General features: G+C 41.5%; 1 protein-coding gene across 3 annotated transcripts in view; it reads left to right on the top strand.

Annotated features, from left to right (window-relative positions):
- Nucleotides 1–17,244, top strand: part of SH3GL2 (SH3 domain containing GRB2 like 2, endophilin A1) — a 161,353-nt gene extending 144,109 nt beyond the window's left edge. For all 3 annotated transcript variants that reach the window (XM_038403723.2, XM_038403721.2, XM_043515181.1), the window contains 5 exons: nt 2,965–3,098; nt 4,621–4,779; nt 7,995–8,098; nt 13,042–13,172; nt 15,760–17,244. In XM_038403723.2, the coding sequence (XP_038259651.1) occupies nt 2,965–3,098; nt 4,621–4,779; nt 7,995–8,098; nt 13,042–13,172; nt 15,760–15,959 (728 nt within the window). In that variant the 3' untranslated portion in view covers nt 15,960–17,244. The remainder of the gene's footprint in view (nt 1–2,964; nt 3,099–4,620; nt 4,780–7,994; nt 8,099–13,041; nt 13,173–15,759) is intronic.
- The last annotated feature ends 7,035 nt before the right edge of the window (nt 17,245–24,279 follow it).

A 24,279-nucleotide genomic window follows, 5' to 3' on the forward strand; every position in this document is an offset into this window, starting at 1 on the left:
GGAGTTTTGCTGCGTAAGGAATACTGAAGATACTTTTCAACAGTGGAGGTCATCTTCAGCCTAATCAGTGAGCTCACATCCACAACAGGTTCTTGTTGTATCTCCATAGCCCATTTGTGTGGAGCTCTATGCAGTCAGTTATACACTAGCAACAGGTAGGTTGCTTGAACAATAGCTTGAAAATTCTCTTCTATTCTAAGCTTTAATACAATTTTATTCCTGTGCAGGAAGACATCTGCAGAAGAAAGGTGTCTTCTGGTTTGGTTTAAACCTCCTAGACCCAAATTACCTACTAATTAATTTAGCAGCCATGGACTGATTCTACTGAACAGTGCTGGCTTTTTTTAAAATCAGTTCTCTCTCTCATGCTAAATTTCAAATATATTCTTAACAGATTGGCTTAATAAAGTGTAATCTGAACAAATTGCTGTGTAGGCAAAAGGCAGCATTGCTATACCATAAGTTCCTACCTAGTAATGCTTCTTCTAGGTATTAGTCATCATTCCTCTGGATGCCTAGAGCAGGCTCTCTGGTTATATGATATGTTGGTGAGGTTCTCTGTTTGGAAGACAAAGCTAATGACTGGGATTTGTTGTTAGGCAGGCTTACTTTTTTTGGTGTGCAGGTCCACGTTTCATAAACAATTTATTTAAAATTAGACTCTCTTCCTCCATTCCAAATATCAAAGCAGGTTTGGATTCTCTGCTACTGCTTCATGGGACAGATCAGAAGAGTAGTTTTTATGGACCATAGTTGTGGGGGAGGTTCAAAACCACTGGTGTTTGGTGGCTACATTGGGTATGCAATGAACATTATCTCTCCCAGCAGCAGGGCTCGATTCTCACCTAACAACTGAAGGTACTGGGAGGTGGGCTAAACTCCTTGACCTGCTGATGCATCACTGCCCCAAAGAAGCTTGGCTTGATTATCTAGCATCAAAGTGAGGACGTTAACCCCTTAGGACTTGTGCTGTTGCATGTAGCATGCGAATTCTCTCTAAGGAACCAGTCCTGCAGGGTACTGAGCTCCCTCATATCTTATTGAAGTCAATGAGAGTTGAGGGTGTTCAGCACCTTCTAGGAGGCCCTCAGAATCTTTGTAGGATTGGGCTTTAGAAGAGCAGCAGTGTGCACCCTACAATTTCCCCAGCCATGTCCAGCATAGTAAGAAAGCTCTGGGAACATATATGTGGCTAACACTGCCCCAAGCACAGTTTCTATTAGTAAGGGCAAGTTTCATTCTTTAGTGCTCATATAACTAGTGTCCCTTATTAAGGTTTCAGCTGCTTTGCTGTGCAGGTCCTAGTTTTGCACAACCAATTTCTTTGAGCCTTAACACCTGCATTTAATGTTAGGAGGAATTTTAAAAGTTTTAGCCTTATCTTGGGAATAGCATAGTGATGGTGCTGCAGTTTCATTTTAAAAGGAAATGGTCAAAATATTTTTTGCCTAAAATACGATTTTTTTTCACTATTGCTTCAAATATCCCTTTGGGAGTGCAAAACTTAAAAGCTGACTCTTTACTGAATTTGACTTTTTGATTTCCTTGATGTGGCAGTTGTTTAAACTGGCCAAGTTTTGTTTCCTTACTGCTTTGAGGACATGAATAAAAATTTTTAAAGGTGAATTGAAAGATGTTTTACCAAAAAATACATCTACTATTAACCAGAAACTGTTTAAGCCTGTAAACATTAAGAAAATGCACTGATAGCCCTAATACCACAAATAAATACATTGTGAAAGTAAAATAAATTCTTTACCTGCCCAGACCTGAGTTCAGAGTCCTGTCTTCCCCTTGTGAGAGAAAGAATGATAGAAATGAAGGGCTGGAAGGGACTGCAGTAGGTCACCTAGTCCAGGTGCCTGTGCAGAGACCAAACCAAATTTAGATGATGATAGATGATGACACATCGAATACCAGATGTGACCCCTTAAGGAATGCAGCTTCCCAACTTCTGTAGTTGGGTGTTATCCACTCTAGAGGAGAAGTACAGAACCCTGACCCCCTGAAAAGAGGAAGGCTTGTACTGTGGTTAGGGTATAGGAATGGGAGTTCAGACTCCTGTGTTCTTTTTCTAGTTCTGCCTCCGACTTCCTGCATGACACTGGGCAAGTCACTTAGGCTAACATTTTCAAAAGTGTTGATTGATTTTGCCTCCATTTTTGGGTGCTTAACTTGAAACATCTAGATTCTGATCTTCAGAGGCTCACCCTTCTGACTGATGTCTAGTGTATTCTGTTTATGAAGCTCAACTATATATTACATTTTGAAACTGAGGATTTTATTGAATTAAATATAAAAATCAATAATATAGCCAGTACAGGGGATACCCTCTGCTTTTAATATTTAATTTTATTTTGCACTGTCCTTAAAATCTGAATTTTCAGAGCACTGAATAATTTTTTATTGGACTTGAGTAATTGCATTTTAGAAGTTGTTTCTGGAGGTTTTGTCACTAAGATATCGTAAATTACAGGATAAGTAGTCAGTTTGTCAGCTTGTCAGTATGATGTTTCTGATAAAATGCTCAGCAGTGACATTGCTAATGATTTTGACACACAAATGGTCAGAGTCAACACACCCCATTTAAAATTAATCGGGCTGGTCAGACCTCTTGTAGAATGACTGTTTCACACAATCTCCAGCCTACAGAAGACAATACTGCATCAGGTGTAGATGGTTTATCTCTGGCAGGTTTTCTTTTACCACCATATGGGCCTTTGATTGATTGATTTTTTTTAAAGGAGCTTGGATTCTGAAGTACAGTTCGATTTCTGTGGCTGCAAAACTGTAGCATCAATTGTGGCCTTCCTACAATGCCTCATTTTTCTGCCATGTATTTAAAACTAAAGATTAAATTTTATTCTTAATTGAGTTCTGTGTCTTGGCTCTGTTCTGTATTAAAGCAGCACCACATCCCACTGTTTGTATTTAAGGTAAACTAGACATACTCTTCTATTCCAGGCCCAGCCCTTGGTGATGTTGGGGAAGCTATGAGAGAGCTTTCTGAAGTCAAAGATTCTTTGGACATTGAAGTGAAGCAGAACTTCATAGATCCCCTGCAGAATCTCCATGATAAAGATCTGAGAGAAATACAGGTATTGCCAGAGATTGAGTTGCATGATTTTGGAAAGCCAGATTGACACCTTGTATATTTTCAAGATTCTTACTTCAGCTGTGAGGCTGAAGGTCTTTGTAAATCTCTAAAAGGCCTCATTTTTTCTCTTTGAATAATAAAAGTCAAATTAATTTTCTTCCATTCAGTGGCTTTTTTAAATGTTCAGGAGCAAAATGCCAACATTATTTTTAGTGACAAACTACATTGTCTGTCTTGAAAAATCCATTGTTGTGCAGGCCTTGCTGCTGTATTCTAATTCTATCATAAAAAATTCACTTTCAAATTATAAGTGGTTTTCTAGTGTGCATTTAAATAATTTAGGCCAGTGTTAATGATGACTTACCTTAGATCCAGATTTTGAATAGCTGCCTCTGAATTTGCACTTGCAGTTTTATTTGCTTGGCGATTTGCATCCACAAACTCCCCAGAATGTGAAACACAATCATCATTTGCATGTGCAAATTAGGTAGTCAGCCAGCTACTATATTTGCATGTGCAAATGCTTTATATACACACGCTTGTTTTTTGCTGGTGCAAGTGATATCACACACACAATTGTCGGTATAAATTTGGGTCCCAATTCTGCAAACCCTTACCCATGTGTGTAACTTCACACATGTGCATTCAATGACACTCCCCGGGATAAAGTTAAGCATATGTGTAAGTGTAGAATTGGGGCCTCAGAAGGGGACCTTGACGTTTTAAAAGTTTGCTTAATGTTTGCTGAGTGAATCATGTCAGATCACAAGTTATTTCTTGTATTTTGGTAATGAAAACCTAAAATACTCATGCTTTAGTGCTTTACTTTCTCAGCCCCTGGGCCAGCAGTGGCATTGGTAATAATAGGAATGGAAGGGACCTCAAAAGGTCACCTTGTCCAGTCCCCTGCACTTATGGCAAGACTAAGTATTAGCTAGACCTGAGAGTTGTTTCTCTAACCTGCTCTTTTAAAAAATGCTTTAGTGAACCTAATATGGAATTTGCTAACTAAGTATAGTGACAGCAGTGATGTCTGGTAAGTCTGGTAAATCATTCAGAAATTAAGATGCACTGCTGATCTTGTGAGAACTGCAAAAATTATCCGCTTGTCTGTACAGGGAAAGAAAACTAGAATGTAAAGAAAAAATTGTTCCTAAACTCCTGGGGGATATGCACAATATGCAGATAATTCTAGATTATAAATAGAACTATAAATTACTATCAGCTCTCATGTATCTAGGTGTCAGTGCAATTTGCCATTGTGTACTATTTCTATAAATTACTCTGTGATGGAGCTGTTTCGATGTTTTGACATGAAATGCCATGGTGCTCCGTTTGAAGTGTAAACCTACCTCGTTTTTCTATACTCCTTTACTCTGGTAAAAGTGTGATGTATAGTAGATTGGCAGCATACATTTTCAACCTCTGTTGACTGACTGAATGTCGTGGACCTAAAGCAAAGAAAGAGGAGTTGGGAAATTGTTTCCATCATATATACACTATTTCCCTTTCATATTTTTCAGCACCACCTGAAGAAAATGGAAGGTCGACGCCTGGACTTTGATTACAAAAAGAAAAGACAAGGCAGGCTCCCTGATGAGGAGCTACGCCAAGCTCTGGAGAAATTTGATGAGTCCAAAGAAATAGCCGAGTCAAGCATGTATAACCTTCTGGAGATGGATGTGAGGAAATCCCTTATTTATGTTTTGAACCGAGTTTTGAAATGAGAGGAAGAATGGTCCAGTGGTGAGGGCACTAGACTGACTTTAAGTCCCCGCTCCACCACAGACTTCATGTGCGACTTTGATCTTTTAGCCTTTCTGTTGCTCATCTGTACAATGGGAATAAGAGCACTTTCCTACCTCACAGACTCAGATATTATGCTAAAGGGGGCCATGTAAATACCTGAGAGAGAGAGAAATTATTCCACTGTTAATATTTCATTCTCACTAACAGCTTAAGGTTATTTATGGCAAAAGAAAGAGTATTTCCATGATCAGAATTATATAAATGCTTGTCCACAAGTCATGATTTCCCATAAACTCTGGTACATGACTACTCAAACATGGCTTGGCAATGTAACTTCTGCTTATAGAATAGGTGAGACTTGAGCGTTATGCTGGAAAAATGAGTAGCATTAACTGAAACCAAAGAGACTGGAGTCTTTTTTCCCTTCATAAATAAGGTTGAAAACTGCAAAATTGAAAAGTCAATGTTACTCCTTCTTTTGGAGGAAAGAATTCCTCTAAACTGAAATATATTCTAATTATTTTCTATGCACTTGAATCTACAGATTGAGTGGATTTATTTAGATTTAAATTCACACCCACTTTAAGGCCTCTGTATCCTGCCAGAGCAGTGGAAAGGGGCTTTAATATAACTGAAACTATGTACATAAAAATAAATATAGCTGTCTTGGAGTGCATACAAGTGAAAAGGGTAACTGCATGATACAGTCTAGATATTTTTTTTATTTCACAAATTTTTCTAATATTTCCCACTTGGCTAGTTTGTTTTGACCTAGATAGTACCATTCTGACACTGTCAAGAAGTTCTGTGGGGAGTCGCATTGCCCCAGAGGGAGCACTGGGAGGCATTCTCCCTAAGAAAGAGACAAAAAGAAAAGGAGTACTTGTGGCACCTTAGAGACTAACAAATTTATTAGAGCATAAGCTTTCGTGAGCTACAGCTCACTTCATCAGATGCATTTGGTGGAAAAAGCAGAGGAGAGATTTATATACACACACACACACACACACACAGAGAACATGAAACAATGGGTTTATCATACACACTGTAAGGAGAGTGATCACTTAAGATAAGCCATCACCAGCAGCAGGGGGGGGAAAGGAGGAAAACCTTTCATGGTGACAAGCAAGGTAGGCTAATTCCAGCAGTTAACAAGAATATCTGAGGAACAGTGGGGGGTGGGGTGGGGGGGAAAAATAACATGGGGAAATAGTTTTACTTTGTGTAATGACTCATCCATTCCCAGTCTCTATTCAAGCCTAAGTTAATTGTATCCAGTTTGCAAATTAATTCCAATTCAGCAGTCTCTCGTTGGAGTCTGGAGGAGGAGTGGGGGCGGCAGGGAGACTTTGGGTGCCGGGCTGGAGGGGCAGGCCCCCAGGAGACTGGGGAGGGGGCTCAGCTCCGGGTCAGGGTCTGCGGCCACCCAAGGCCCCGCCACGGCTCCAGCCGCCGCTTACCTTTGTGCCCGCTGAAGGCCCCGTACCAGGAGAGCGAGAGCAGGGCGCAGAGGCAGCCGAGCAGCAGGATTGACAGAGCCAGAAGAGTACCCAGAAGTCACCTACTACAGGACAGGCCCAACAAAGAAAACAACAGAACACCACTAGCCATCACCTTCAGCCCCCAACTAAAACCTCTCCAACGCATCATCAAGGATCTACAACCTATCCTGAAGGACGAGCCATCACTCTCACAGATCTTGGGAGACAGACCAGTCCTTGCTTACAGACAGCCCCCCAATCTGAAGCAAATACTCACCAGCAACCACACACCACACAACAGAACCACTAACCCAGGAACCTATCCTTGCAACAAAGCCCGTTGCCAACTCTGTCCACATATCTATTCAGGGGATACCATCATAGGGCCTAATCACATCAGCCACACTATCAGAGGCTCGTTCACCTGCGCATCTACCAATGTGATATATGCCATCATGTGCCAGCAATGCCCCTCTGCCATGTACATTGGCCAAACTGGACAGTCTCTACGTAAAAGAATGAATGGACACAAATCAGACGTCAAGAATTATAACATTCAAAAACCAGTTGGAGAACACTTCAATCTCTCTGGTCACTCGATCACAGACCTAAGAGTGGCTATACTTCAACAAAAAAGATTCAAAAACAGACTCCAACGAGAGACTGCTGAATTGGAATTAATTTGCAAACTGGATACAATTAATTTAGGCTTGAATAGAGACTGGGAGTGGATGAGTCATTACACAAAGTAAAACTATTTCCCCATGGTATTTCTCCCTCCCACCCCACCCCCCACTGTTCCTCTGATATTCTTGTTAACTGCTGGAATTAGCCTACCTTGCTTGTCACCATGAAAGGTTTTCCTCCTTTTCCCCCCCCTGCTGCTGGTGATGGCTTATCTTAAGTGATCACTCTCCTTACAGTGTGTATGATAAACCCATTGTTTCATGTTCTCTGTGTGTGTGCGTGTATATAAATCTCTCCTCTGCTTTTTCCACCAAATGCATCCGATGAAGTGAGCTGTAGCTCACGAAAGCTTATGCTCTAGTAAATTTGTTAGTCTCTAAGGTGCCACAAGTACTCCTTTTCTTTTTGCGAATACAGACTAACACGGCTGCTACTCTGAAACCTAAGAAAGAGACAGTGACTGCACTTCCACTACTTAAACCCCATTTTGAGGGGCACTTTATTTTTTCCCTATGTGGCCAGCCAGCTCTACTGGCCTGTGTGTAAGGAAAGCAGAGCTATGGCTCTCATCATTCTGCATGCCTCAAACTCAGGCTGCACAATGTGAGGGCAGATTCCTTCTGCCTTCCCTCCTTATTGCCCTTTTCTCGTTCTTCTGTACACAGAATTCTCAGAACGAGGTAGGTCTTGAGGCTCCTTGCACATGTGACTAAGCCCACGGAGGTGATCAGCTGAGAAAGAGCTGTAGCTGCAGGCCCCATATATGTGGCCTAGTGGCCTAACCATATGCAGTAACAAATAGATAAGCCAAGCTTAACTGGTCCCTAGTTATTATCTGACTTATAAAGAGGAGCTGAGATTACAGACAGAAAGGAAAAGTACCTTTGCAGTGTCAGCGCGGTAATGTTCCGTGGAAGCTGTTTGAATACTTCTGCTCAACAGTATTGAACTAAGACTTGATTTTTCATGTTGATCCTCAGATTGAACAAGTGAGTCAGCTTTCTGCCCTTGTAGAAGCCCAGCTGAAGTACCACAGACAGGCAACACAGATCCTACAGCAAGTCACTGCCAAGTTGGAAGAGAGGTAACATTCACTTCTCATCAGACACTGGAATTTACTCTTCTGTACAAAGGCAAAATATGTGCTGGATGTAAGACATTTAAAAGATCTTTTCCATTTTATAATCATAACAGTGCTGTCATTTAAGACAGTTGCAAGTCTGTGTTCATGTTGGCTGGAGACATTAGTAAGTAAAATTATGCACTTTTATTAAAGTGCTCCTGACTTAGGCCCCAATTCAGAGAAAAAACTCTCCTATTCAGTAAAGCATGTGCTTAACTGAAAGCATGTGCTTCCATCCAGTTGAAGTGATGGGAGTTAAGCATATGTTTAAGTGCTTTGCTGGATGGATGGACTTAATCTGCTTTCAGGAATCAGAGCTTTGGCATATATCAGTTTTGCATCGGCTTTCTAAAAAACAAATGGGTTGTAAATTTATCCTAATTGAAGGACAATATCTTTTTATCCTGTTCCCCATCACAGTGAACTCCATGATCCAAAAGGGGTCTTGAGGATCCCCATGATCTGCCACCATTCATACAAGGGTTGTCACATTGAGTTTGCCCCGTTCCACTACTTCCCTGTGGCTGTGCCTATCCTCTCAGAACTGACCGTGTCTTTTTAATGTTACAAACCTGTTGTTACTTATGCAGTTCTTTGCAACTAGATTAAACAGATTGGTTCCATTTGAAAAGAGGACAATTGCTGTTTAAAAAGAAAATCTTTCATCCACCCCCGCCCTCCTCCCCCACACTTTGGAAAACAGATCTGAGAGAAAGTCAGATAATAATGCAAGGGATTTATTTGCCTTCTCTGGTTCCATTTAATCCTGAATGACTCTTCTCCTAAAATCTTGGACATGGAAGGAAGTGACCATAAATCTGAACAGCTGCTAATGCTAGTGTTAGTGTTCTCACACATTCAGTAACTTAATACAAAGCAAAGTCTTCATGTTTTTTATTTTCTGCTATCAATGCTATAAGTCTAGTTTCTAGTAACACTAGGCCTTGCCATTTCATTATTTGCTAAGCACACATTTGCTAGCACACACATCCTATACTGTCCTGACTCCTACATTTGTCTTAGCTCAGTTGCAGCTTGAGCATCATATACAGAACTTGTTATGGCAGTTAGACTGCTTGGCAGGGTGGTTTTGGCTGCAGTTTGCAGAACAATGTAAACAGCCAGCAAAGAAGGATTTCCAAGCCATTCTGAATGAATACCGTAATTCACACATTGTGTAGAAGCATTAAAATGATCAGACATGTTGGGTCACAGTCCAGATGTTATGTTACAAGCACATGCCAAAGTGGACATGCCTCCTCTCCCTTTAAGACCCACAGCCAGCCAGCCTCCAGCCCAGTGCAGGTCCCCCTCTGCTCTCTTCACATGTCTGGTAAATGTCTAGATTTTTTTACCTTGTTTATATAACTGGTCAGGATGCTTTCAGCATCACCATTTCCTTGTACCAGTCTAGTCAACGGCAATGGCTTAAATATGTTACTGTTCATCACCAGTAATAAAGATTCTGCAGAACAAATTATGCCTCGATTACAGCCTGGGTTTGCGCAGCCTTCATACCCATAGTCTTGTACAGGTGTCATTAATGGCAGAGTTGGACCTACGTGATTTTTTTACTGGTGGTGTTATGCAAGTAGCAAAGAACTGAAATGAATTCCCTGTACACTGCAAAGCAACCACGGTGGGGGGAAAGCTTTTTACTTGTGAACTGAGCTGATTTGATACCTAGTCACTGAGAGACAAACACAGAATCTCTCAATGTCAATTTTACAGTCACTTTTCAAGATATAGCAGCACTTCCCATTGAAAAGGGTTTTATTTGGGAATGACACGCATCTGCCTCCCCTAGGTTACTCATTTTTCATGGCCACAAACCTTCTGGCTCCTAAAGATCCCATTGCTACCACCTCTTAATCAACCTGAGGTATTGGTGCTGAAGAATGCAAAGCAGGTCCTTCCTACCTCTAGTGGCAAGGTGCACTTTCTACTCCCAGCCTCTTCCAGCCTGAAACAAAAACTGTGAGTCCAGCCCAGGTCTTCCAGTATTGCTAGCCCCAAGAGTTCAAAATCCATGAGTCAAGTCCCCAGCGGTCATGATCCTGGCTTAAACAATCATGAGATTTTAAAATAAATGTCACATTCTTTTTATTTGCCCTGTTTTCTGAGCTTTTGGGGTATACATAGGTCACATTTCCAAGCTTTCTGCAGCAACCATGAGGGCTAGAAATGTTTTTTTGTTTTTGTTTTTTAAATGAAAGGTGAGATTTCCATGAAATGGCATCATTCCAGGAGCTGGGGCTGTAAGAAAAATACTAAACCTCATGATACTTGCAATAAAATCATGAGAGTTTACAATACTGGACTGGTCTTTTCATTTTAATCTTAATGAAAAAATTAAAAACGGGCTTAATCACACTTTTGAAGACACTAGCATGGTAGAGTGGTTTGGCCATCATTCTGGGAGCCCGTGCTTGTGAGTTCTTGTCCTAGCTCTGATGCTGGCTCTCTGTGTGGTTCTCGACATGCCACTAAACCTGCCTTGGTTTCACAATTTGAGAGGAAATGATACTTGCCTCCCTCACATGAGCTTTGTGAAGATTAATTAGTAGAGCTGATTGAGAATTTTTCATCAAAACTTTGAGTTTTTGCAAAATATTAACTCCTCTCTATAAACTGGTCAAAAAAGAGCAAAACCTTTTAATAACTATTTTCACAAATTTTCGTCAAATTTTTGACCACCTCTATTTATTAATTATTTAATGCTTTTATAGCACTCTGAAGAGGAAAAGATCTATCTGGGGCTGAGTATTATTAATATTTTAAAGGGTGATCAGACCCTGGATATAAGAATCAGAACTGCCATAAGTGAGAGAGGAATTTTCAACAAAAGCCACATAGCAGACATATTAATATATGTGCTTTGTACCATTAGTACTAATGGCAGCAAACCTGGCTCAAACCAAAGTTTGAGCAACATTACTGAAACAAAACGCTTACTAAGTCGTATCCAAAGGTTTTTATTCAGGTATAGTTCCCAGTGAAGTCTCTGAGCTAACTCCTGAGAGGCACATACCATATGCAGCTCCCATTGAGTCGCCATCTTCCTGGATTTAGCCTCTGCCATTTGAAATTTTTTTTCTATAAATTTTTATTTTTAGCAGTCAGAATCACAGAAATGTAGGACTGGAAGGACCTCAATAGGTCATCTAGTCCAGTCCCCTGCACAGGGGCAGGACTAAGTATTAACTAGACCATCCATGACAGGTGTTTGTCTAAACTGTTCTTAAAAACTTCTAATGATACAGTTCTGAGTGGAAAAATTACTTCATGTGTCTGGCTTATGATACTCCTTCTAATGCATCCCAGAATGATGTTTGCTGCCTTTTTTATTTCAATAGTATTACATTATGGACTCTCATTTAGTTTGTGATCCACTATAAACCCCAGATCTTTGTCTGCAATACCCCTTCCTAGGCATTCATTTCCTACTTTGTGTTTGTGCAATTGATTATTCCTTCCTAAGTGTAATACTTTGCATTTGTCCTTTAATGAATTTCATCCTATTTATTTCAGACCATTTCTCCAGTTTGTCAAGATCATTTTGAATTCTAATCCTGTCCTCCAAAGTGCTTGCAACCCCTCCCAGCTTGGTATCATCCACATACTTTATATGTATACTCCCTATGCCTTTATCCAAATCATTTATGAAGATATTGAATAGAATCGAACTCGGGACAGATCCCTGCAGGATCCCACTAAACATGCCCTTCCAGCTTGACAGTGAACCATTGATAAGTATTCTCTGAGGACAATTTTCCAACCAGTTGTGCACCCACCTTATAGCAGGTTTGACTAGGCTATATTTCCCTAGTTTGTTTATGAGAAGGTTGTGAGACAATATCCAAAGCTGTACTGAAGTCAAGATATATCACATCTACTGCTTTCCCCCTATCCACAAGGCTTGTTACCCTTTCAAAGAAGGATATAAGGTTTCTGACATGATTTGCTCTTGACAAATCCATGTAGACTGTTTACTTATCACCTTATAATGAAAAGAATAATTAATTGAGTTGAACAATGCATAACATTGCCATTGGGAGAATGGGTATCTATTGCAGTTGTGGTCCCTTCTGTGAGAAAATTGTCCCCATTTACAAATGAAATTACTTTGGTCCTGAAAATCAATATGGTAATCACACCCTTATCCACCCTTGTTCTCCTCTCAAAAAGCAGCACCTTTGTTCAGGTGAGGCCCAGGAGTGGAACAGCAGAGAACTTGTGGGTCAGAATCAAGCTGAAAAGCCGGCTAGAGATGCTTGTGCAGCACCTGCCCTCACTATACGTCCCTGAGGCTATGTTGTTTGTCCCTTCCTTTCATGAGAGCTTCCCTTCACTATGGTCTTGTCCTAACTGCTTAAAAAAAAAAAGTGTGTTTAACCTGAAAGTATCTAACATGCATGAGCTATCCTGAGGGGAATAGGCACTTCAGTTTTAAAATGAAATAAACGGCCTTATACTGCTTGCAGGGATTGACCTTGGTGAGCTTGCCTCACAGCAAAAATGAAAGTACCTGGTCTTCATTGTGTTTTTACCTCAGGATAGGTCACCTGTGTTAGTTATTTGGAGCTAAAAAATGCACCTTTTGTAGCAATTGAAGACAAGGTCTATGAGTCAAAGGCAAACCAGTCTAATATGCTAATTCATAGTGGGAGAGAAAATTAGCAGCCCCACACAGTGAGGTCAAATGATGTGCTTTTTGTAGTGTAGATTAAGCTAGCAACTGGAAGCCACTCCATATACCAAACTCTGTTTAGTGTGGCCCAATACCTAGCCTGAACTTCAACCTTGCAGTACAGGAAGAAAAACCTCCATCTTTTACTAATCTCAGTGTGGGTCTGTTGACAAGAAACTAGCTCTGTATATTTAACTTTCTTCACATTTTTCAGAATAAAAGAAGCATCAACTCAGCCCAGAAGAGAATACCAGCCAAAACCCCGTATGAGTCTGGATTTTTCCACTAGTGAGAATACCCAGTACAATGGAGGGATATCCCAGACCAGCACCCCAAAACCAACAGGTAAAAAGAATGAGGAAGGAGAATGTAGTCTTGTCTGTCTGAATCTTTTGCTATGATGCAAAAGCATGAAGTTCACTTTTTTCAGCTTAGCTTTCCCACCAGAATACAACCAGCCTTAGTGAAGAGTTGAGGGGTAAAGGTATAAGGGAGAAAAGGAGAAAGCTTATTGAAACTAAACTATCAATTACACTAAAGGAATTACCCCAATGGCCAACTCTGGCACTGTGCTCTTTATAAAGGGCTCAGATACTATGGTGTTAGGTATAGTACAAGGACCTAGAGAGGAGGATGATCCATTTTATTAAATATGTGGCTTAGTGGCCAGTGATTCCATCAATCACAGCATCCTAAAGGGATGGTGTCACATAAAATTTTCCTTAAAATTTAGATTTTGTAAAAATGGATACTTAGAAAACCTAGAGGTCAATTGAAAGATTTCCATGAACATGTATCGCGCCGCTCCTCCCCTTCCTCCCCCACCCAAAAAACATTTCTATGCAGTCTTTGAAACTCAGATATTTTAGCTGATCTTGAAAGTGAAACTGACTATGAACAAAAGTGGAACTGATGTTCATTGTTCAGATGAAAGAAATGCAAATTAAAGTGCATAAGCAGTGACAAATGTCTTATTAGTAACTTAAGTAACCGCTTTGTTTAAAATGTTCACATGTTAAGATGACATCACTTTGCTCCTTACAGGAATACTTTCTCATCACATGTCATTATGATAAGGGCTGTTCTCTCTCCCTGAACCCAATCTTGCAAGGCCCTGAGTACCCTCTACTCCCATTGACACCAGCGGGAATTGCAAGCACACACCACCTTGCAGCATTGGATGTTTTCTCCCCCTAGTTCTGTAATCAGGATTTCCTTCCTCCCCGTCAGATCTTGATGTGCATGTTTGACATCCTCAGCGTGGATGCACAACACCACCTCTATTTTGTATTCTGTAACAGCAGCTAGAAGCTGCCCTGTAATTTCAAACACCCCTCCTCACCCCCACAGTGCCAGAGGGGATGAGATACAGATTCCTAGTGCGTGAGTGCAGCCTGTGACTTACTAATGCTCTTCCAGTCATGACACCAGCTATTTTTTCTTCACTTTTTTTTTGTGCTGGGACTAGGACTGATGTGATGTAAATTTACCTCATTTCTGTTTCTGTAGCAGAAAAACAAGGAGTTAAATGCAGTCAATGCTGTATCTTCCACAAACTAGATTTTCCTCTCATGGTAGATACTGGCATTTCACTCAGACACTTTGCTAAGAATAGATTGCCAAGGTTCCTCAGTAGGAGCCCCATCATGTGAATTGCTGAGCACCTCCAGAGAGTTTAATGCTTTGAAAGTTGTAGTATAAGAGGCTCTTCAGAAACCACTTACCACAAAAATGAGAATGGGAGAGAATTAGGAAAAAAAAGAGTCTCAAGGACTTAGGCCTTGTTTACATTTAAAAGTTTTGCCAATATAGCTGTACAGGTGTATCTATACTGCCATCCCTCTTAGTGTAGATACAGTTGTACCAGCAAAAAAAAGTGCTCTTGCTTGTATTGTTTATGCTAGTTCCCTCAGTAACTTGTCTACACTAGTTTCAGAGTAGCAGCCGTGTTAGTCTGTATTCGCAAAAAGAAAAGGAGTATTTGTGGCACCTTAGAGACTAACAAATTTATTAGAGCATAAGCTTTCGTGAGCTACAGCTCACTTCATCGGTAATAAATTTGTTAGTCTCTAAGGTGCCACAAATACTCCTTTTCTTTTTGTCTACACTAGAAAATGCTCTACTTGTATAGGAATCCCAGTTCTTCTTGGCGTATGTGCAACGTGCTTCAGGTGGCACATGACCAGGATTCATCACTGAATTTGGTCTGCTGGTTGGATCATTAGGTTCCCCAGATTTGGCTGGGTCCTGATGGTGAGTGCGACAGGAACGCTGATCCATGCCCACGAGGAACCATATAAGTGCTCCTAGTGTGGACATATCTACCCCTGCAAAGCTGTGCTTTGTGGCTGTATAGTAAACCAACTGTCACCGCCCCCCATGCCCTGAGTGAAACAAGCTATTAAAAGTGAAGTTTTGCCAATATAACTGTGTCTACACTAGGGGCTTCTGCTGCAATAACTATGTTGCCTGGGGATCGCACCTCTTCACACTCCTGACCAACATAGCTGTGTTGTCAGAAGTCTGTAGTGTAGACATGGTCTTGATCTATATCAAGAAGAGTACTTTTATGTCAGTATAACTGCATCTACATTAGGACTTTTGCTTTGTCAGGAAAAAAAAATCACACCCCAAACTGACAGAGTTATGTTAGCAACACTTAAATGTAGACCTGGCTTAGCTTGTTATTTTTGGGGTTCTACAACACCCAGTTAACAAAGCTTCAGATATGGGAATTTGAGAAGTACCTGTACCATAAATTGATCTCTGCTTTGACGGCATTTTATTAGTTCTAGTTTTGGATGATGTCAAGGAGCCGTAAATGCAATGGGAATTGTAATAGAAATGGTGAAATATGCTAATGATAATAACCAGGAGAGTCTGTAGTTACCAAGATTTCTAAGCACTGTTTCATTGTGTCCCTTCTTTTTAGGTATTCCAATGGATCAGCCATGCTGCAGAGCTCTGTATGACTTTGACCCTGAAAATGAAGGGGAGTTGGGCTTTAAAGAGGGTGATGTCATTACCCTCACTAACCAGATTGATGAGAACTGGTATGAAGGGATGCTTCATGGCCAGTCGGGCTTCTTCCCTATCAATTATGTGGATATTCTGGTACCTTTGCCCCATTAGGATGGCTGACTCACCACCTCTTGTCATGTTGATACCACTGCTTTCAAACTGCTGCTTACTACACCTCACAAGTGCAAACTGCAGTGGTTAAAGTCAAGTCCCACTGAGCATCTTTGGTTTACGTGTTGTCATGCGGCATAGTGGTGATGCGTGGTATCTTCTGAGGCAGCATAATGTGGCATGCGGATTTGTATGCTATGGTGTGCTAGCACGCGGTAACCAGAGCCATTGTTTGTATGGTATTGGGGAAACAATGGCAAGCAAAAGTGATGACTCAGTGAAGTAGAGGAAATTCAGTGTGTTGTTGGGAAGATAATGCCTATCACCACTGTATTACTTTTAAGTCTTAGTTTTGATAAAAAGAGGGGAAAAGTTTTTTACATTCCATCTTTCCCTTCACAAGGATATGGCTCATGCAGGTCTAATATTGACTCACCAGCATTGTGTCTTCTGATCAAAATGATTTAGAATCAGTTACTGTTCTCAGAGAGCCAGTATAATGTTGACCCTCCAGTTTCTCTGAAAGTGAGCTACCATTGTACAGTATGTGCTGCCTACCTGCAACTGGTTTTATATTCTGGATTGTTAATAACAGGCCTGTTCAATCTTCAGGTAAATTGCAAACTATAAAAAGAAGGCCAGTAATAAAGAGCTTGGGATACAAGCCAAATGTGTCTGCTCTTCAAAAACTTTGAACACAATAAACAAAATGCCAGCAAGAGGGCAGGGTGGGGAATAAAACTATCATAATTGTTATGTATTTCATGTAAAGTTTTGGCACAAAATCACACCATTCAAGCACTGGGAGCCTTCAATACACTCATACACGGGGAAAAAACCAATAACCAATAGTCCTTTTTATTTTTGTCTACTTTGTGTTTTTTGAACATCATTTGTGCATATTCTGCCCTCAATGAGGACTAAATAAAATTGATTTTTGTGCTGAGCAATTAAAGACTTGTGGCTGTATACGCAAAAATGTTTCCCATAAGTTTAGTTCGTTCTTTAATCTTCCCCACCCTTCCTGCATTTTGTGTGTACAGTGCTGTGCCTAGCTTATCAGCATTCTTTTTGTAACAGTCGTAAAAGTTCTTTTAGTTTAGTTATCCAGAGTTCTATTTATCTAAATTGTACAGACTCTTTCAGAGGTTGAATGTGCTGCTTTGGGTGTGCCACTTCAGTACTGGATCCCATGAAATGAAGGCAATCCTACTGCTTGATGTATAAACTATATTGTGGAAAGTATTGATATTTCAAATAAATAATGCTGACAGAATAATCAGAATGATACTGTGAATTAATTTTTTCTTTGTATAAGAACAATGGTTGTGCTAAGTGCCGGTTCATTCAGTGTCTTATTTCAGAAAGCGTATTCATTAAAAGTGAGCAGCAATCCTGAAGCATAAAATTCCCTTTATTTTGGTATTATCAGACCCAACACTGCTTCTATCAAAGTCAATGGGAGCATGGTCAGAGCAGGGTCAGAGCCATAACTAGAGTGATCCAAGTAAACAGGATAAGACAAGCATTCAGCCTATTAATTGAATGTCATGCTCAGTGTGATGCATCTGGCCTTCAATCTTCTGGAGACATAATACCTATCATGAGAGAGCTCTGCAACTCACCTACTAAGGCTTAAAAACAGGGTGAGTTCTGATTTCTTTCTTTTATTTCAATATTGTATTTGAATCTTATTTTTAATAGTCTTTATTTTTCTTCAGTTGCTTGCTGTGTATATATATCCGTACGCACGCTAACAAGAATCTTACAGGCCAGCGGCTCACTTCTCCTCTCAGATGCAGCTCTCATTAATTTTCCTAGGAATAGTTTAGGAGTAAATAAGGTCAAAATTAATCCCTAAATATGTTCCCATTCTTAATTGTACCCTCTGTTTCACAGCTTCTACATCATCTGTGCTACCAGATCAGCTGCCCAAAAACGGAATGATGCAGACCAAATTGGTGTCAAGCTAGTGTAACTCATCGCGGGCGTTGCATTTATAATGGACATTTTTAAATTAAATAAAAACAAATGTACATCATACAAATCCCTCACCCATCTTCCTACATCCACCGACTCCCCACTGAAAAAATAAGGAAGCTTTGCAACACACTGACAGGTATTTGTCTAACCTGCTCTTAAGAATTTCCAGTGATGGAGATTGCACAACCTCCATAGGTAATTTATTCAAATTTTTCCTAATGTCCAACATAAATCTTTCTTGCTGCAATTTAAGCTCATTGCTTCTTGTCCTGTCCTCGGAGGTTAAGAACAACAATTTTTCACCCTCCTCCTTGTAATAACCTTTTATGTACTTGAAAACTGTTATCATGTCCCCTCTCAGTCTTCTCTTTTCCAGACTTAACAAACGTAATTTTTTCAATCTTCCCTCATAGGTCATGTTTTCTAGACCTTTAATCATTTTTGTTGCTCTTTTCTGGACTTTCTCCAATTTGTCCACATCTTTCGTGAAATGTGGCACCCAAAACTGGCCATAAGTTGAGGTCTAATCAGTGTGGAGTACAGCAGAAGAATTACTTCGCTTGTCATGCTTACAACATGCTAATACATTCCAGAATGATATTGAGTTTTTTTGCAACAGTGTTACACTGTTGACTCATATTTAGCTTGTGATCCACTGTGACCCCCAGATCCCTGTCTGCAGTCCTCCTTCCTAGGCAGCCAGGTGCCATTTTGTATGTGTGCAACTGATTGTTCCTTCCTAAGTGGAGTACTTTGCATTTGTCAGAATTGAATTTCATCCTATTTACTTCAGATCATTTCTCCAGTTTGTCCAGATCATTTTGAATTTTAATCTTATCCTCCAAAGCACTTGCAACCCCTCCCAGCTTGGTATCATCCACAAACTTTATAAGTGTACTCTCTATGCCATTTTCTAAATCAGGGGTCGGCAACCTTTCAGAAGTGGTGTGCCAAGTCTTGATTTATTCACTCTAATTTAAGGTTCTGCATGCCAGTAATACATTTTAACATTTTTAGAAGGTCTCTTTCTATAAGTCTATATATTGTATAACTAAATTATTGTCATATGTAAAGTAAACAAGGTTTTCAAAATGTTGAAGAAGCTTCATGTAAAATTAAATTAAAATGCTGATCTTACGCCACCAGCCCGCTGCCAGCCTGGGGTTCTGTTCACCTAGGCCGGCAGCCGGCTGATCGGGGCCTGCGGCCAGGACCCTGGCTGGCAAGAGGCTGGCAATCAGAACCCCAGACTGGAAGTGGGCTGAGCAGGGCCAGCGGCCGGGACCCCAGACACAGCCTGCTGCCAGTCTGGGATCCTGGCCCTGCCCACATACCTTCTCCCTGGTTCTAACCATTCTCTTCCTCTCTCTGCACTGAACTGAGGGTGGGAGTGCACTGAGTACAGGGCTGGGGGTGAAGGAGCAGGCTGGGGGTTGGGGTGTAGGGCCTGGCCAAGAGCTAGAATGAGGGAGGAGGCTCAGGGTTGGGGCAGGAGGTTTGGGTGTGAAGCGCTTCCCTGGGCAGCTCCCATTTGGAGTGCAGGTGGGAATGTGTGGGGGTGTGTGCAAAAGCTCCCGTTTGGTGCTCAGGGTGGGGGTGGGAATGTGGGGGCTGCAAGAGTCAGGGCATGGGCTGTGGGGGGGCTGGGTATGGGGGGGCTGGAGTCAGGGCTGGGGTTGTGGGGGGTGCAGGGGTCAGGGTGTGTGTGGGGGAGTGCAGGGGTCAGGGCAGAGGCCTGGGGGTGTGGGTTGGGGTCGTGGGGATGCTCCCAGCCCCCTGCCCAGAGCAGCTCACGGCAGGGGGCTGGAGGGGATATGCCCTGATTCCCTCCCCACCCTCACCACTACCCCCACCCCCGCCTGGAAGCAGCGAGTGCGCTGCGGCTCTGCTTCTCCCCCTCCCTTGCAAGGGCCATCAGCTGATTGGCAGCAGGGAGAGGAGATGGGGCAGGAATGCAGCACGCTGGGGGAAGAGGCAGGGGAGGGGGAGCTTGCCTGCCCTGCAGCAGCAGCTGGCAGAACCAAGCTTCTTCACCCTGCCCCTTGCGGGGGTGGGAGGGGCAGGAGTTTTAATGGCACGCTGCTGTCTGCTGGGGTCCTGGCCTGGGTTCGGCAGCTGGCTGAGCTGGGCTGGTGGCTGGGACCCGGCAGGCAGCAGCGTGCCATTAAAAATCGGCTCGCATGCTGTTTTTGCCACACGTGCCATAGGTTGCCGACCCCTGTTCTAAATCATTGAAGATATTGAACAGAACCAGACCCAGAACTGATCCCTGCAGAACTCCACTCGTTATGCCCTTCCAGCATGACTGTGAACAACTGACAACTACTCTCTGGGAACAATTTTCCTGCCAGTTATGCACCCAGCTTATAGTAGCTCCATCGGTTTATTTATGAGAAGGTCATGTGAGATAGCATCAAAAGCTTTACTCTAAAGTGAAGATATGCCATGTCTACCACTTCTGCCCATCCACAAGGCTTGTTGCCCTGTCAAAGAAGGCTATCAGGTTGGTTTGACATTATTTTGTTCTTGACAAATCCATACTGACTGTTTCTCATCACCTTATTATCTTCTAGATGTTTGCAAATTGATTGCTTAATTATTTGCTCTATTATCTTTCTTGGTACAGAAATTAAGCTGACTGGTCTGTAATTCCCTTATTTTATTCCCTTATTTTATAGATGGGCACTATATTTGCCCTTTCTCCAGACATCTGGAATTTCTCCTGTTTTCTCTGACTTTTCAAAGATAATAGCTAATGGCTCAGATATCTCCTCAATCAGCTCGTTGAGTATTCTAGGATGTATTTCATCAGGCCCTGGTGACTTTAAGACATCTAACTTGTCTAAGTAATTTTTAACTTGTTGTTTTCCTATTTTAGCCTCTGATCCTACCAAATTTTCACTGGTATTCACTGTGTTAGATGTCCAATCACCACCAACACTCTTGGTGAAAACTGAAACAAAGAAGTCATTAATCACTTCTGCCATTTCCACATTTTCTGTTGTTGTTTTTCCCATCTCATTGAGTAACGGGCCTATCCTTTCCTTGGTTTTCCTCTTGCGTCTAATGTATTTGTAGAATGGTTTCTTGTTACCCTTTGTCTCTAGCTAGATTGATCTCATTTTGTGCCTTGGCCTTTCTAATTTTGTCCCTACATACTTGTGGTATTTGTTTATATTCATCCTTTGTAATTTGACCTAGTTTCCACTTTTTGTAGGACTCTTTGATCAGTGAAGATCTCCTGGTTAAGCCAGGGTGGTTTCTTGCCATACACATCCTCAGCCTCTCATCCCTTCCTAAAACCTGGGATGACTCATGAAGTAAAATACTACTGAAAGTGAGTTAGGGTTGGAGAATCGGTCAGCTTTCGTTTAACTCCTGAGGATTGGCTTATAAAACGACTCAATTTTTTTTTTTGCATAATTTTTTTGCCAAGCAATCAGCAATCAATACATAATATACATTATTTGCATGCCAGGGCAGAAGTAGATTACATTTTCCCATAACAAAGTGAAACCTCTTTAATGCTCTGTTTCATTTATGATAGAGAGCATGAGAAGAGTCTACTGCAGAGGGTTTGACTATGGTGCAGTGCTGTGAGGCTGGAGATTGCAGATGTGCAGCTTAACAAAATATCTTCGATAACAGGTGAACATACATCGGTAACATGGTGTGTTTAAGCTGGTGGTTATTGGCAAAAGAAAAGTGCAAATGCTGAGCTCTCTAACCTAAAACAAAGAGCCAGATGCTGATACCCTTATTCAAGGGAAATAGTATCCTACTGCACAAATGATCCCATTTTAAGTCAGGTGTTACTCAATGTTGGGATCTCACCCAGTGAGACTTTTATTTGTGCTGCAATGTTTACTCCAGATGGTGCAATGGTAAGGCGATAGTCTGAAAGACTTAAGTTTGCATCTGATTCAAGCAGAAGGCGAACTAGTACTCAGCACTGCCAGCCATTATAGGCCCCACACTGCTACCCTTACTCACACTAAGAAGCACCTTAGTCCATGAGTAAGGGTGGCAAAATCAAGCCCTTTATTAAGAGGCTTAGGCAGATTTCAGGCTTCTAGGCTTCAAAGATTATCATGGGTCATGAAGAGTTACAGAGTCCTTCCAGTAGCTTTCCTGGATGAAATAAGAGATCACATGTCTTTCAGAGGCTCATGGGCAGGATGAGAGACACTTAAATCAAGAAGCTGCTTGCTCCTCTTCCATGATTGCTTCAGGTACTTCAAAGCTTAGGTGTGGAACCACATGGCTGTCAGCTTCCAGAAGCATGCCTGATACTCTACTGCTGGAGAAAGGCTTCTGCAGTAACTGGTAGACTTTGACTTCTGTTGTCACCTTTCTTTGCAGGGTACATGTAGCCTTAAGGAACATTTCATAATACCTCATTGCCAGACCTGGCACTTCAATGAATGCATTGCCACAAAGAGGGAAATAGAAAATCCTGAAACTGAAATATTAGCAGCAGAATGTATCAAAATGTCCTTACATATTAAGTTATACACTTAGGTTATGTGGGTGTCAGGCTCTGTTCAGCACATCCAGAACCATAAGCCAGTGTTACCCCTCTGCCTCAACAAGGGGGTGGGGGATTTGCTGGAATTTAAACTTTGTCAGCTCTGACATGCCAGTCTATCCGCCACACCAGCAAACTCCTCAAGACATTGCTGGTCTTAACCTTGTCTCACAGGTAACAATGAATGAATCCCAGTTCCCACATTCCCTAGAGACATCTCTCTGCAGTGTCCCATTCATCTCACTGGCCACTCACGGAAATTACGTTTGCTGCCTCCAAAGAGACAGTATACAAACAGCTTGTTAGGTTAGCAGAGGAGTCCGTCTTTATTTCAGTATAACTGCAGTGAGATGGTTTACAGTAAAACAAAGTTTATTAACAAAGAACACAGATTTAACTGACACTAAGCATGAGGAAAAGGCACAAGTATGGTGTCGCAACCTCTTGGGCCTCGCAGCTTCACTAGACTAGCCCCCCCCCCCACACACACACACACACTTAGTTTGCTGTCAGTGATGGGACAATCACCCTCCTTAACAGATAAGCCTGTTGTGTTCTAGGTTTGTCGTCTCTGCCAGTCACCTGGCTTTTTTCTTGGAGGCAGCCTGATGCAGGACTGTCACCACCTTGTTACTCCCAGGCCTTTCTACCTCCTCTTCCCTTTATAGCAGGCCCTGTTTCCTCTAATAGTTGGAACTATGGGGACCTGCCTCCATGATTGGCCGCTCTGGAAGCAGCTTGCTTGTAAACAGAAGAGACTCTCCTTCCCTCTCTGTCTATGTTCAGTATGGGATTTGTAGACCCCATTACATATGGATACAAACAAAACCAAAACAACCCATGCTCTCTAGTGACTAAAACTCAATTTTAGCAAGTTAAAATCTTTGCCTAAGCAGTTCTCACATCAAACTACTAGCATACCAAAACCTTCAGCCCAGAGGATCAGAATCGGGGGGTGCTGTTGCCTGTGTTCTGTAAGTGATGGATAACAAAGGGGTTCTCTCCCGCCCTTTTTTATAGTTCAGTAAACCTTTGAAATATATTCTTGGAAAAGTAAACCCAAACAAAGTTCCTTTGCGCTGCTGGTGTGTAGCTGTCTTCCCCATCCTCTGATCAATGTGCTTTTTCGATGGGCTTAATCAGTTGTTTACCTTAGATGTAAAGATACTTCCATTGGCTCTGACCTCACCTAACTTAATTTACATTTAGAGATGCAGGCAAAGAAGCAAAACAACATTTGTTTGTATGACAAACATGTTTATCTGCTCTACTCAGGTTGCTTGGTCTGAACATATTTTAGAAATGTACATAATCCTTTACATGTTAACTGTATATACATCACTTAATAATATTAATGACCAGTGTGTCATCAGTTTTTATCTGATACCTTAGAAGATACTGTTTGGCTAAATAGTCTGACAATAGTATGTTGGGGGTGCCCTTTGCCAATTGGCATAAAGGGGCTCGTAGGGTCACAATGGGGCTTTCACCTTTTCCTTCTATTCCTTGTTATTAAAAACCTCACAAACTTATCAGTTCCCAAAACCATTTTAAGAGTAGGATTCAAATAAAACAAACACTTGCCCTCCAAGGGCCAAGTGTATTCTTGAAGTAAGCCTGGGGAGTTTGGATGCAAATGGAACATGTAAATAGCCTTGTTACGATTTACTATGGCTGTGCACTGTGGTGTGTTCTCCATATTGTTTACCTTTAAGTATCCAGTACTAACAGACCCCCAAATTAATGAATAGCTTACTTGGAACTGTAAAGACATCACACTAGGGGGCTTCTGACAATCTTAATAATGAA

Source organism: Dermochelys coriacea, chromosome 5 (genome assembly GCF_009764565.3).
Source record: "Dermochelys coriacea isolate rDerCor1 chromosome 5, rDerCor1.pri.v4, whole genome shotgun sequence".
Classification (NCBI taxonomy): domain Eukaryota; kingdom Metazoa; phylum Chordata; order Testudines; family Dermochelyidae; genus Dermochelys; species Dermochelys coriacea.